Source organism: Lasioglossum baleicum, chromosome 14, assembly GCF_051020765.1.
Source record: "Lasioglossum baleicum chromosome 14, iyLasBale1, whole genome shotgun sequence".
NCBI classification, from domain to species: Eukaryota; Metazoa; Arthropoda; class Insecta; order Hymenoptera; family Halictidae; genus Lasioglossum; species Lasioglossum baleicum.
The window spans coordinates 5261243-5275631 of NC_134942.1; the positions used below are offsets into that span (position 1 = coordinate 5261243).

At 46.0% G+C, this 14389-nt stretch overlaps 4 protein-coding genes across 5 annotated transcripts in view; 2 read left to right on the plus strand and 2 right to left on the minus strand.

Annotated features, from left to right (window-relative positions):
- Positions 1 to 164: 164 nt before the first annotated feature.
- On the minus strand, positions 165 to 2134 carry LOC143215906 (uncharacterized). Of its 2 annotated transcripts, none has more exons than XM_076438514.1 (2): positions 1725 to 2134; positions 165 to 802 (listed from the first exon to the last, which is right to left on the minus strand). In XM_076438514.1, exons 1-2 carry the CDS (start codon positions 1758 to 1760, stop codon positions 230 to 232), a joined length of 609 nt encoding a protein of 202 aa, XP_076294629.1. In that variant the 5' UTR covers positions 1761 to 2134; the 3' UTR covers positions 165 to 229. The 2 variants fall into 2 exon arrangements, with proteins under 2 accessions (XP_076294629.1, XP_076294628.1); XM_076438513.1 differs by having other exon boundaries at positions 165 to 805.
- A 141-nt stretch (positions 2135 to 2275) lies between these two features.
- Positions 2276 to 5531, minus strand: Impe3 (Ecdysone-inducible gene E3). Its single transcript, XM_076438510.1, has 4 exons — positions 4957 to 5531; positions 4581 to 4661; positions 3526 to 4352; positions 2276 to 2804 (listed from the first exon to the last, which is right to left on the minus strand). Exons 1-4 carry the CDS (start codon positions 4999 to 5001, stop codon positions 2423 to 2425), a joined length of 1335 nt encoding a protein of 444 aa, XP_076294625.1. The 5' UTR covers positions 5002 to 5531; the 3' UTR covers positions 2276 to 2422.
- Positions 5336 to 13787, plus strand: LOC143215905 (uncharacterized). The gene is made up of 5 exons (XM_076438512.1): positions 5336 to 5651; positions 5725 to 5903; positions 6083 to 7170; positions 7246 to 7377; positions 7537 to 13787. The coding sequence occupies exons 3-5, from the start codon at positions 6946 to 6948 to the stop codon at positions 7909 to 7911; spliced, it is 732 nt and encodes a 243-aa protein (XP_076294627.1). The 5' UTR covers positions 5336 to 5651; positions 5725 to 5903; positions 6083 to 6945; the 3' UTR covers positions 7912 to 13787.
- A 42-nt stretch (positions 13788 to 13829) lies between these two features.
- LOC143215898 (uncharacterized) overlaps positions 13830 to 14389 on the plus strand; it is a 92454-nt gene continuing 91894 nt past the window's right edge. Inside the window, exon 1 of the mRNA XM_076438504.1 lies at positions 13830 to 13971. The gene's annotated coding sequence lies outside the window, so the exon portion shown is untranslated. The remainder of the gene's footprint in view (positions 13972 to 14389) is intronic.

Consider the following 14389-nt stretch of genomic DNA (forward strand, 5'->3'; position numbering starts at 1 on the left):
CGAGAAGTCCTATACAAATCCTAGCAAAGAAAGGATATTCATCCTCCAAGGGGTAAATCAGGGGATGAAATCCAAGTCTGTCGTGTGAGATGTCAAGTTAAAGGAAAAATTCAACAGAAGAGTATCAATCAGAGTGTGCAGGTTGTAAGATCGAGTGCTGGTCGTCAAGGTAGACTGCGGTATATTTCAAGTACAAAATTTCTCGTGCTCCTGCACGAGTTAATTACAATCAATTATTCGACGCCGTGGTATTAGTATAAATAGCTCTGGCGAGCTTGGAATAGACGCCATAAGTGATTCCGAGGAGCGATCCGAGCCAATCGACGAGGTGTCTGCTTATGGTGACGGGGAACTGTAGACTGGGTTTCGGGGTGATGAATTCCACCTCGGTCTTCTTGTCCCCTTCTTCATCTTCGAATTCCAGCGGACCTAAAGGTTCCAGTTGGTCCAGGGGTTGAATATCATTCGCCCAGTCGTCGTTCATTAAACGAAAGACGTGCTCGTGTCGAGGCTTCTCGGGGACTTCGATCTTCTTCACCGAGTTCTCTTCAGGCATTCGATTCGACCAGATCGTCTTCAAGGCGTCGACGTCCGGATCCGATGCTTCCTTCAATCGAATTTTCTCTACGTTGCTTGCGTTTTCCGGTTTTCGGAAAACGAAGTCGTAGGTTGCTCGCAATTTCCCCAGGAGCCGATCCAACGGCTTCGTCTCGTTACTGGGACGCTGAGGGTACTCCACGGGCTCCTGGACCGGAAACAGCTTTGTTATCTGCGGCTTCGATCGCGCGGTTCCCGCGAGGAGCTGCTGAAACACGCGGATTTACGTTCGTTATTGAAATTGGCATCGTCAGGCTTCATTTCGGGACAATGGCGGAGCTGAAGGGCTCCCGCTCGTCATTCCCGCGCGAAATTGGGTCGCGTTCGACCCTTCACCTCCCGGGAATCGACTTTAATAGATTAATTATATAGTTCTTCGGTGGCTGCTCACGGTTCTCGATTTTTGGGAATTTAATGGATAAAACGTCTCCATTAATATTTCCATTTGCGTAATCGGTCCATAAGTGATACACATTTTTACACTCGGAATTTTTAGGCAGGGATAGAAGTGGGATCGACAAAAGGCAGCACTCTTTGAAGGAAACGTCGCTCTTCTGTTTCCTTTGTCTGCCATCGATTTAATTACTTGAAATGCACTGCCCGGGGACCAACTTATCGTCCGACTGCTGGAATTCTCCCCGGAGAACTCACCCCCGGATAGGTGTTCCAGATATCCTCGATTAATCGTCCACTATTTGTCAGCGCGTCAATCAAGCTGCACATTAAATCTAACTAAATTAAATCGCGCGCGTGATCGATGAAGTCCGACGTGCTCCGAATATTAATACTATCGACGAAGTGTTTGTACGAGAGTCTCCGAAGAACAACGGACTTTATGCTATACGGAGAGAGTCGAGCATCGGTGAGGTGCTTCGACAGAAAAAATTTAAAAGTCGTTCATTAAGAATTTAATATGCGTTTTCGATGTATTTTGGAATGATCGAGGCCTGAAATTAAAGGGGGAAGATTGCACGTTAAACTAAAGAGATTCACTGAACAATTCGCTATGAGAGCGCCTCTACAAATTGTACAAAAACTATCTGATCGTCCGCTGAATTTCCGGACAAGTTTGAATAAAGCATCGCGATTACAAAGACGAATTAATTGAGGACGATGATGGCACTTACGCAGAGAAGCCAGAACGCCAGAAAACGCGTGCCCATGTCACCCGCTCGATTATTCCTTCCGATGGTGGCAGAAACGAACGACTGAAGGACCCATTGATTTCAAAATCCATTTATACCAGCTCGGTGTTCAGCGGCGTAATACCGCGAGGCCTTCGGTTCGACGACTCGTGCCATCCCCATTGTTTTTCGTCTACGCCTTTGCCCCCCACACGAAACCATTGACACAGAATTGCTTAACGATATATCGCTATTCGAGGCACGTAAACGGCAGCTCGATGGCCAGTGTCCATCCATATCGTCCCAGCAATAAACAATATCGCCTGCGATCGCTCGTTGGGTCAAGGTAGATCGCTGAAATTCGCGGAATTTTCGACCGAGAGCCCGACATTCGAAATCTACTCGCAATATCCATCCTGTACCACCATAATTGACACGGATAAACGATCTTCCATTGTACGTTCAAACGTTCGCGACTCGTGAGTCAACCTCGTTGTATTCGTAATCGATCCGAGTTGCGAGGATCGTTGCGGTTAAATGAGTCTACCGGCTGATCGCATGAATCATTTTATTAGGCGCTAATTATACATGCTGTCTGACATTTCAACCCGTCGATCACAATGTCTCATCCGAAATTAAAGAAAGTCGTCGATCGATGAGAACTGAAAGAGATCCCGAGCAGGATCAAGGACGCTGATCGATCAGGGCGAGTATCTTAAAGGTAACAGAGGCCTCAGATCCCTGCTGAGAAGGCTGGAAGGATCGTCCAGGTCATTGACAGCCTGCCTGGTCCTAGTTTTCGCGTCCTCTCTCGTGAGCTCTTTCCCGTCCAAGATTTTGTCCAAGATCTTCCTCAGTTGCGGCGCGACGCCGCCCTCCGCGGACGTCTCCAGGGTGTTCAACACCTCGTCCGAGTAGCCAGTGTACTTGCCGAACCCTTGTTTCCTGGCGTCCTTGCTCAGGGAGTCGTAGAGATTCGCCAGTTGCTGAAGAGTCGCGCTCGGCGGCACTTTCGCGCGTCTTAAGTAGCTGGTTAGGCTCGGCCTCGGCACTTGTGTCACCCTCTCACCTAGCCGCGTGAATCTACAAAGAAACCTCGGATTTAAGTTGCCCTCAGACTTCATTTCAGCCTCTCCGACCGAGATATGCTATTCAATTGCGCTAGGCATTCTACACGTTCAGTGCTTCTCCTAATTATTGGGTTGGCAAATAAGTTCGTTCGGTTTTTGTGATTTATTCCAGTGTAAAAAACCGAACGAACATATCTGCCAACCCAATACCTTGTCCGACCTATCTGCTCTATAAGAATTTATGATTTCGGGGCGCCAGGTTCGATAAATTATAAAAATACAGCAAATGTGCAATTATTTAAACATGTATCTTGACGTTTCGATCCCTATGTGGATCATTTTCACAAAGAACATTTATTCCGTTTGCTGCGCCAAGAAAAGGAAAAAAACATTTTACACAAAAATTATGAGTTACGCAAATACAATTTTTCATCCATGGTGGCAGATATGTAGCTGAATGCCACCATGGATGAAAGATTGTATTTGCGTAACTCATAATTTTTGTGTAAAATGTTTTTTTCCTTTGTTCTTTGTGAAAATGATCCACATAGGGATCGCAACGTCAAGATACATGTTTAAATAATTGCACATTTGCTGTATTTTTATAATTTATCGAACCTGGCGCCCCGAAATCATAAATTCTTATACTTCAATTCCGATCGAGAAACAAACTTCACCTTTATCTACTCTATCTAGTGCACACTTTATATTTATTGTTTCCGAATTCTACTGACCTGTTCTCGTCCTCCTCGTCTTCCAGGGTCTCCATCTTCTCCACGGAGACACCCATAGCGCTCTTCGACTCCGCAATAATCTCATCCGCAAGTCCCGAAGCCGTGGGCCTCACGAGCCCGTACACTTCCTGCACCACGCTGTCGATCGTCGGCTCTTTCTTCTTCTGCTCGGCCCCGATAGATCCCGAACTCGAGGAGTCGTCTATCGATCCTGTGCTAGCTTCCGGAACGATCGAGGAGGAGTCGAGCTCGTGATCTGCCTCGGGAAGCTCCTCGTTCGTCTCCTGCACAGAGTGCTCCAGTTCCGGCGCCTCGTAATTAGTCTCTGGCGTGGCGTAGTTCGCTTCTGGTGTTTCTTCGTTCACTTCTGATGGCTCTAAGATTGACTCCGGGGGCTCTTGAGGGCTTGAACTTGCTTCCGTAGGCTCCTGATGGCTCGAGCTGGTCTCCAACGGCTGCTCGTCGCTTAGGCTAGCTTCTGGAAGCGCCGGATGATTTAAGATGACCTCTGGGAGCCCCAGATGGCTCAGGATAACATTTGGTGGTGGCAGCTCTTGGTAGCCTGCGCTAGCTTCTGGTTTCTGATCGCTGAAGCTAGCTTCCAGTACCTTGGTTGTATTTTCCACGCCATTCGTCGTTTCCTCCACAGCCTCCGAGGTTTTATCTTCCTCCTTATCCGCGCCAGCCTGTCCAGTCGTTGCCCCCACAGTAGTTGAAGACACCTCCTCGCTCGATTCGGGAAGGCTGATCGGCGTGGTGCCGCTGATCGCTTCTCGCCTGTCGTCCGATTGAACCTGCTTCAGTTGATCCACCGCGTGAAATATCACCTGCGTCATTTAATCGTTAATTAAAAGCATCCACCATGAACGCTCGTGTTTTTTGCCATGTTATACACAGCAAAAGGTTAATAGAGTTGCTTCTCGGGAGAACGATAATATAATACTCGTCGGAATTGTTCGCGCGCGTGAAGCGCCATAAATCTCCGCGACCAGCCTGTCCCGGCCCGGCCGAGGGCTGGTGCGTGATTAAGGCTCATTTAATTAAGCGTGGCTTACCTGCATGGCCGCGGGCAGGTAGGCATTCGAGTACACGGGCTTCGAAAAAGCTGGCGGACTCCTGACTGCGCCGCCCATAGCCTGCGGGAACGTCGGGCATCAAAAATAGAACACAATTCACTCGAAGCTGCGATATTAGATCGTTAACAAAATTCTGCGAATTTCTCGCGTTAACCTGACGAAAATTAGAAGTTTCAGCCAACCTGATCCGAACGCTAGCAATTTCTACTGAGAAGTTCGAGAGAACACATCGTCGTTAGACTACGGATCATTCGCATTTATGAGAAAATTAACAGTTTTATTCTAAACGAAGATCTGCAGTCGAAAATTCTCGAAGATCAACGAACACCAGGAGATTCGGCAAGGCTGGGCTCACCTGATGGGCCAGGAGGACCACGAAGAAGCCACGAACAGCGTTCATGACGACGTCCCTCGTACTCACTAACCACCAAAAGCCTGTTGCTCTCGAGATCAACTGGACACGACTCGGTAAATCCTTTCTCCGACTCAAAATCCGAGATAGACGGCAAATCGACGTTCGATTCGGCTAATGGTCAGTCCCATCAGGGTCCGGAGTCGTTCCCGAGCTGGCTTCGTCCTCGACTCGGCGTCAGGAGCGGTCGGTTCGATCTCTGATCGGCAACTGGCCGGCGGGGACCGGTCGAAAACACGCGAAACCCTCGGATTCCTCGGGTTTTCCTTGAACGTGTCTCGAATGTCTCGATCCGCGAGATCTCGGGCGAGCGTTCGCACGGGACTGGACAGAAAAGTCGGGTCGTAACGGTTCCAGACTCGTCCTCGGCGCCGCAACGCCTATATTCGATGCGGTCGCGTACGCGAACCGTGCAGGAGTGCTAATCGCAGGCCGACGAAGACGCAGCTAACCGATCCGAGCTCTCGTGACACTTAAATCAAGCCGACGATCGGTATGCCGACCGTGTCCCTGAACCCGGACGATCGTTTCCCGCTATGCAGCCAGTTTTGCGGATGTCCGACTCCGTTTACGGCGGAGCTCCTTCATCGGAACCGAACGACCGGTTCGCCGATCAAGTAACCACCTTTTGCTGATACGTAAGACGTCTTATCTCTGTATAATCCACCTTCGGGTTGTTCATCTAAATATTTAGGCAAATTTTATTTCAAGGATCCCGAGGATCCAGTCCCCGGATGATCGCGGAGGGAGATTGGTGAGGCGGAGTGGAATTTGAAAAGGGAAAAATAAGATGGCGGTCCAGAGGAGGCACGCGATTGGGACTTTCGTTCTCGAAAGACCTGCGACCTTGTCCAAGGCCACCGGTAACGACTCAACGGAGAGAGGAAAAGGTAGGTGGGACTGCATCCTCAAGGCGATTCAGTTATGGAACTCGGTTGGACACAATCAAGGGAAAAAGGCGGACCGGTTCTCGGCAGAAATCGTTTCGTTCGTCTTAATACGGTTTACAGCTTTAGAATGAATCGCGCTTTGGAATGAATCAAATTAACGCCTCGCCTGTTTGTTCTAGGTCCGTTCAAAGTCAACGCGTTTGTTTCGCCCGAAGAGCACTGATGACACGTTTCCCGGGCCGGAAAAACGTCCGGAAAAACGTCCGGCTACACAGCGTCGCTGAATTATTCCGGCCGATATAAAGGATCCTTTAAATCTGCCTCGTCGAAATGAACACGTTGTTCGATACTAATATACGTTTTCTAACGTGCCCCGTGAAATTCAATTAAGCCTGGCCAATGAGAACAGGTCTGCAAAATGCAGACTCGTTACGGCGTTTGACCTGTCGATTCTTTTCTGCAGGAAATTAATTTTAAAAACGGGTAACATGTTTCCGCACGTTCCGACACTTCGAGTGCCAGCTCGACAGCCTCGATTAAGTTAAAAGTAATTTACGTAAACAGTTAAACTGTAAAACTGAAAGTACGCTCTGAATTGCATGTCGCAGCTCCTAATCAAATTCGCTCGACACAATAACGCCACGATTCATTTACATATTTCGACGAATACCGTCTCCCACTTGTGGCAGACGTGGCACTCGAAGTGTTGAAGCAATATTGACTACTGTTGGTCTGCCGACGCCGCCGTGCTGCATAATCATTTATATTTGAATAGCTGTCTTGAGAGTGTGCTGCAGCTAATCGAACGTGATTGCATTATGCAGAGCAGTGGAAAACTCCAGCCTCTCGAATCAGAATCAACTATCAGATAAATGTGGCAGATCTTTCTGCAAACATTTTCATCGCGACAAACTGAAGCGAAATAGAAATTGTTTTAAATGTTTCCTGCGGTTCCAAATGATACCTACTCATTGTGATGGCTGAAAAGTGAAACGAAAGCGTTGCTCACAGGTTTCCAAGACTCTCAGTGTTACCCAGGCGGATGATCGTTGAATTTGGTAATTCCGTCGGTATCTGCGAGACATGTGGGCACCCCTATACGATAAAGAGCACGCCAGGAAGCGGTATATATCGAGCGCTGCGTTCACGTGCCGCGGAAACTCCGTGGAGCTTTTGGAGACGCGTTCCCTCGAGCCAGCAACGAACAACTGTTTCCAAGAGGATCGTCGCGATGCCGTCCATGTTGATTTTCTTGCTCGTCCTGACGGTAATGTTCCGTTCAGCCTCATTGATTCTGAAAACGGTGGTGCGCAGTTCATGAATCTTTTATTCGAATTTCCAGGCTGTCGGGACATCCTCGAAACCTGTGGATCAGTCCGACGACGTAATCGACGAAGGAATCCACTCGAGCGAGGAAAATGGCGATCAGGATACTTCGGCCCTCCCTGCCATCGTCGCGACCGTCACCGAGAATGTGAGTGTTGAATTTTTATCACTAGAAATCCTTACACAGAATTCTTGGAATATGGTTATACTTTCGAGTCGGTCTTTGATCTGCTAATGATCATTGTGGGGGCACATTGGTAGATCTAATTTGCAAGAGATAGATTTTAGAAAATGGCTCGATTTGCAGGCCACCGGATCGAGCACATTGAAGCCGAACCTGCTCTCCTGGTTTCTGACCCCACTGTCGCAGAATTTGCAGTTTTCGCCACAGTCGTTCATTCGGGACCGTATTGTGCAGTTGAAGGAGACTCTGGGGAATCTTAGCGGGGCCCAAGGGGAACGCGGGCCTGATCGTGGCAAGCAGCTCGGGCCCGGGAACGGCTTGCTGCAGGTGTCAGGCGTGAATGATGGTGGGTTTTACACGAACCGACTGGAGCCAGCTGGGTTTTTCGGCGGAAATGGCTGGCTGGCGAACAAGGGGGGCATTTTAGGAGGTCCGGGGGCCATTTTGTCAACTGGTAGCGTCCTCACGGACTATCCCTCGCCGTACAGAAGGAAGTAAAGATGGAAATCGACGAAGGGAAACGCGTTGCCGTTGAAGAAAAGCGAGATGTCGAGAGGAATTTCGTTTATCAGCGGCGAAACGGCGACGGTAGGGAGGTAAAAGGATCCGCCCGGGCGAATAGGGAACGTGTAACGTCAATATTAGATTCCCCTCCCTTTTTTCTCTCTCTCTCTCGTCCGCTCTCTCGCTCCCTTCTTATTGGACCGGCAGGAAATGTCGACGGTCGCTCGAAACGCGTAAACTGCGGGCTCTATGCATTCACTGCGAGCGCGAAATTTTGGCAACGAACAGCCCCGAGAATCCTTTGTTCCATTCGCCAGCCAATGAAACGCTTGTTCCAACGGTTCCAGCTCGGTTTAATAGAATTCTATGGTCGCATAGGTGTCCGCGGTTTGATTCTAGAAATTCGTGGTCGTTCTCCAATTGTTTCCCGCCGCTGTTGGATTTTTTTCCCGGAAAAAAATGGATTTGGTTTTCATCTGGTCACTTCACGTAATCCTTTCGAAACATACGTGGGTGGAAAAGTTTTCGAGGTACCTCTCGCGAAATTATGGGAACTGTGACGCGTTCCAGTCAAGCGTTGGACGTCGATCGATAATCTTGCGCTCTTTATTGCTTCCGACGGGCCGTTTGCTTTTTCCACGATCGAAAATAGATTTAGCCGGTAATACTCTTTGAACCCTCTGGAATCGGGGTGTGCACGAATTTTCATGATATCTCGAAAATTATGGGCGCTACGACGTTTCGAAGCCGAGCGTGGGCGTCGATCAAAAATCCACGGTAAAAATTGGATTGATTTTTTGCCGGACTATTTTCTCCGAACGTTCTCGATTTGGTGTGTGTGCCAGACTTTTCACGATAAAATTATGGAAGCTACGACGTCTCAAAGGCGATCGTGCACGTCGATCGAAAATTACCCGAAAATGTTCTTCGAACCTTGACAGGTGCACGCGTGCAAGAATTTTGTAAATAGCTTAAAAATTATGATAGTTTAATATGCATTAAATCCTTCCCCTCTTCTAAATAAATTCACGTTCGATCCACATTATACATCGTGTAAGATAAACTTTTATATTAAAATAATAGAAATAAGGCCACCCCCCCTGTATTAATTTTTAAATTCTTCGGAAATTAAATAATTAACCGAAGGTTAATCATAGTTTGAGGAACTATTGGACCGACTTACGGTAATTTGTGCGAGAATGGCCAATTTCTGCGGCCCTGGGAAGCGATTTCGCGCGTTCGGGGGAGGAGATAGCCGCGGGCGCGGCTGCGAGATCGATTTCTATTGTTTTAAATGGAATTGCAGGCGAGTTATTTGGGGACGCGTTTTGCGGAGTAAAGGGGTAATTTTTGGTGGCGAAAATCCTCGCAGCTTCCGGCTGGAACGGCGTTGTTCGCGAGGATACGCGCGTCGATATCAAAGTTTTAACGAGCTGTCCGCGGTCCTCTTGTTTCGAGCGGCGCGGCTCCGGTGCTCGGTGCATTCTGCATTATGTGCACGCACCTCTCGGCTCCGGCCGCGATTTCCATAGGATACCAGGCTTTGTGGGCCGCGACGCATCACGGGAAACGCGCGCATCGCTCCCGAGGATCAATTTCGGGCGAGTTCTCATTAGCAGAAGCGGCTCTAAAGCACGTAACAACAAGTCTAACTTTGAGAATTTTCTACGGGGACGTAATGAAACAAATGAGAAATCTGTTTGCAGATATTTATTAAACATTCTTCCATAATATTTTTGTTATAAGAGGACATTAAGGAAAGAGCATCGAAATTAGCAACCGGTGCATCGAATGCGGAGTGAAATTGCGGTAAACTCTCGTGTATCTTGCATTCAGCTATTTTTGAAACATTTTTACGTGTTATGAACGCGCACGGCTCCGCGGTGTAATTATCATCATCGAAATAATGGACGCGTAGGAGAAAATACGAGCTTAATGAACCCCGGGCATTTCTTCCCAGCGCTTTCATTAATACTTTATTTAATAATGTACCGTACGAACGATTCGTTGCCTCGAGAATATAATTCTACCGGGCTCGCAACATTTTACGCGATTCCACCCACGTATATTCCCTTCCAGTTTTTAAACTCGACACGGACAGAACGGTTTTATTGGCCCTGTCTTCCGTTACCCTTTCCTGATCCGCGAGCACGTCGCTTGCGAATATTCTACCGTTTTTACCGCCCGACAGTCGCAGCATTCCTTTTGCGCTGCTCGATGCAGCATTAGCTACCCGAACGTAATTATAATTATTTAAATTTCGAAACGTATAAAAATGGATCGGGCCTCAATTTTACGAACGGAACATTTTAGCGAAGATATTTTTCAATGGGAAATTTTAGCTGTTTACGCTCACGTGTTCCAATGTTCATTTCGTTAATGAAATAGAAGGAGATAAAAATAAAGTCGCAGTTCTTTCCACACCGCACGATGCACCGGTTGAATTATACGCAATTAGAATTATTCGAATTCAGAATATAAAAATGGAACGGACTCCAATTTTATTACGGCAGAAGGAAAGCGAAGAGAAAAGAACGAATGTGGGCAGAGATATTCGCCGGTATAAAATTTCGGTTTCCTCGCGGAAATTCATTATACTAATTCGCTCGTTCCGCAATGGCCGACGCGCGGTGATTACACGAAGTTTACCTTGCGCCGCGTGACAAACGGCGACGTCTTAATGACGTACGCATCAATCGATACCAGTGATCACGTATGTTTTCCAACGGTTCCAAGGGTTCTGACTTCATCGGAATTTCATCAGGAACGAATCCCCAGTCGCTCGTTCGCCGTTCGATTATCGATCGAAATCACAAATATTCTCTCGCAATCACCGGAATTAGGACTACTCTGTTGTTATTGCAAATAGGCTTTCTTAAACATTTTTTTTTAAAATATTGCATTGTCATCCAGTTCTGAGCTATGTTTGAAATTTCAAGTCTCTAGCTCATCGGGAAGTTAGTTTCAAATCAATTGCAAAATTTGTACCGAACAAACAAACAAACAGGAAAGCGAGCTAATAAAAACGTGGTAAAATAGGATCAATCTTACGTTAAAGCAAACAATTTTGCATAAAGAAACCAAAAAAGAATTTGTTTCTGTCTGTGTGATGAGTAGACTGCGGATCTTTGTGCAAAATAAAAAATGTTCGCATTGATTGCAGGACACAGGAGCCGAATAAAACTTGTATTCTTCTTTTAATTATTCTATTAAACTGAAACGAATACATTGATGTCCATAAATATTTTTAACATGTCTACTGCTCGTACGTGTCCATTTTCGTCATAAATGCATAAAATCCGCAGTCTAGCGATGAGTAAGTTGCAAACATTTTTGCCGCGACTGGATAATATGCGAAGTCTGGTGATAAATTGTTCAGAATTCTCCGGCAAGGTTGATGGTTGGTTTAAAAGGTCGGGCCCTTCAATTAGGGTGAAAACGCGGAAAAAGGAGACTCGGAGTGGTCTTAATACTGGGGGTAGAAGCTTGCGAATACGCTTCGGTCGTAATGGTCCCGGAAGTTCCGCCGAGTCAGGTCTGTTCCGCTACTTAGCCTCGCGAGTAGGTACGTCGACGGATTAGCCGCGTTACGTATAGAAACGAAGACGCCCCCGTCTGTCATTATCGCGTGGAATTAGCGAAGAGTTAGACAGCCAGCTTGCTGTTCGCTGCCCTGGAATTTGCTTGCATCGTCTGCAGTTGCGTGTGCATCCCGCGCCGCAATACTGCGTCGCCAATTTCGCCCCCGCGACATCAGCCCCCCGCTCCCAAGATTATTCACACCCGAAGCTGTAAGCTGATATCTTCCTTCATCCCCTTGCTCCATCATTTTCCATGCGTCCAGAATAATTATGGATATATAACTGCAGATCATTTACCCCTTTGCTCCATGATTTTCCATTATGGATATATAAATGCAGATCGTTTAGAGATTGTTTTCAACCCCTTGCTCCATGATTTTCCATTATGGATATATAAATGCAGATCGTTTAAAGATCATTTTCAACCCCTTGCTCCATGATTGTCCATCATGGATATGTAAATGCAGATCGTTTAAAGATTGTTTTCAACCCCTTGCTCCATGATTTTCCATTATGGATATATAAATGCAGATCGTTTAAAGATCATTTTTAACCCCTTGCTTCATGATTTTCCATTATGGATATATAAATGCAGATCGTTTAAAGATTGTTTTCAACCCCTTGCTCCATGATTTTCCATTATGGATATATAAATGCAGATCGTTTAAAGATCATTTTTAACCCCTTGCTTCATGATTTTCCATTATGGATATATAAATGCAGATCGTTTAAAGATCATTTTCAACCCGTTGCTCCATGATTTTCCATTATGGATATATAAATGCAGATCGTTTAAAGATCATTTTTAACCCCTTGCTCCATGATTGTCCATTATGGATATATAAATGCAGATCGTTTAAAGATCATTTTTAACCCCTTGCTCCATGATTTTCCATTATGGATATATAAATGCAGATCGTTTAAAGATCATTTTCAACCCGTTGCTCCATGAGTTTCCATTATGGATATATAAATGCAGATCGTTTAAAGATCATTTTTAACCCCTTGCTCCATGATTTTCCATCCAGAATAATTATGGATATATGTATATCTATAAATAAGGATCAGGTGAAATCGTTCCTTTAACCCCTCGCAGTATGATTTTCTGTACATCTATAATAATTGAACCTGTGTTCGATGGCTATGATTTTCTGGAGAATTTTATTAAAAAATGTTCGTCAACATCTCATTCATGAAGAATGCAGAGCCTGTGATCTGTGCATTTGCAACTAAATCGTTCAACTGAGAATATATCTGTACCCGCACTAATTTATTTGTTGACGCGGGCTCGAGCCTCCCGGCGCCATTTTTACGGAGCCAGTTTGACACAATGGCGACTAAATTTCCCGCTTGAGCGCATTATGCAGCAATAATGTGGTGGATATATTTCGCTAAATAAATAGACCTCGCCGGGGTAAAGAGTTGCGTATTCGTATTTTCGGAAGATGCAGATCGCTTCGACTTGAGATGTATTTTTGGAATGCGTTTAATACCCGCGGCGAGAACGTGGCAAGTTTACGGAAATTTTCACCTATTTTTGTCCGGGGAAAATCGACCCCTGTGTGTCGGTACATTTCTGAGGAGAAGAGCTTCCCTACTCAAGGGCTGTAAGACACCCTATCCCTTCGAGCGGGCAGTGTTGACAAATTCAGAGGTGTCGACTTCTACAGACTGTTCCATAACCTGCGGCCATAATTTTATAAATTCTACCCAGCTCTTTCGACCCAAACATTTTTTTTCGATTTCCTATGAAATTGATCTTAATTTTATTCGCCCGTCGAAAAGTTGAATTTTGAGCGAACTATCGAATAAAAATAAAGGCAACGTAAACAGTCTGAACGTTGAACAATTTTTGAAAGGTTAATTTATCAATTGAGATATTCGATTGGTCGCCTGATAATTTTTGCAAGGGGCTGGTACTTCCAGTGTGAACAATAAAATAATTGTTGATTGAAAACAGCTCGGATCAGGGGCCAGGGAAGATTCGGGGTTGCTCGTGCCATGAGTTATTGAGGCTCCTGTAGATAGCAGCCCTATTTATCGCGACGGGGATGGGGGTGGGAGAGCGAGTTGGTGGGGGGTTGGAATAAAACGATTCAGCGTACGGGGAGCGGAGACTCAGTCGATCGAGCGACGCGGCTGCGGATGGTCGTTTGTTGGTCTATCTTCCAGGAACACGCGACGAACGTGCGTTCTCGATCGTGGTCGAACAATAAACTAGTGACGACAGCAAATTAAACAAGAAAATAAAATAGATCACCAGAGAAATATTCGTTCTCTTTAAAAGTTCTTTTCCGGTTGCGTTCCATTTTCCGTTTGTGACTGGCTAAACTGGGTTGATCGACCGCCTCGATCCCTTTCCCTTTTGACCGCTGAAGGGTCTCGTCTCGTTTTCCCTCCAAGGAGAGCTCGAAGGATGATCAAGGCTTGGGGTTGAACCTGCGACACATACCGGCCATTTCGTCTTCCACCGGTAGGCAGAGCTCTCTGTTTGTTATTGTTTTTGCGGGCCACGTGTTCTACCGTTCTGCACCCGCCTAATTTTATTTCGTGCAAGGCCAGGCAAGGATCCTTTGTTACGGCGAACCTTCTCCACTGTTTTATTACCCCCGTCTGGGAAATATCGTTGGAAAAATTGTCAGTCGTTTTTCTTCCGGAATGAATGTACCGGAAATAACAAATCGCTTCCGCTGTGTTATTACTTTTATTTTGGCAATATTACACGACGTGAAATCGATTATGCGTTTGGTAAATAATGTACCGGAAATACCAATTCGTTTCCACCGTTTTATTGCATTTTATTTTGGAAACGTCATTTTTATGTTATATTTTTTATTATATTATATTTTTCTGTCAATAAACGTGACGTTTCCAAAATAAAATCTGTTATT

Coding starts and splice junctions, on each gene's coding strand:
- LOC143215905 (XM_076438512.1), top strand. CDS start 6,946: ATGATCGTTGAATTTGGTAATTCCGTCGGTATCTGCGAGACATGTGGG. Junction 7,171..7,245: donor TTTTCTTGCTCGTCCTGACG/GTAATGTTCCGT, acceptor TCGAATTTCCAG/GCTGTCGGGACATCCTCGAA. Junction 7,378..7,536: donor TCGCGACCGTCACCGAGAAT/GTGAGTGTTGAA, acceptor CTCGATTTGCAG/GCCACCGGATCGAGCACATT.
- Impe3 (XM_076438510.1), bottom strand. CDS start 5,001: ATGAACGCTGTTCGTGGCTTCTTCGTGGTCCTCCTGGCCCATCAG. Junction 4,353..4,580: donor ACCTGCCCGCGGCCATGCAG/GTAAGCCACGCT, acceptor TAAATGACGCAG/GTGATATTTCACGCGGTGGA. Junction 2,805..3,525: donor GACGAGGAGGACGAGAACAG/GTCAGTAGAATT, acceptor GTTTCTTTGTAG/ATTCACGCGGCTAGGTGAGA.
- LOC143215906 (XM_076438513.1), bottom strand. CDS start 1,760: ATGGGCACGCGTTTTCTGGCGTTCTGGCTTCTCTGC. Junction 806..1,724: donor TGGCGTTCTGGCTTCTCTGC/GTAAGTGCCATC, acceptor CGCGTGTTTCAG/CAGCTCCTCGCGGGAACCGC.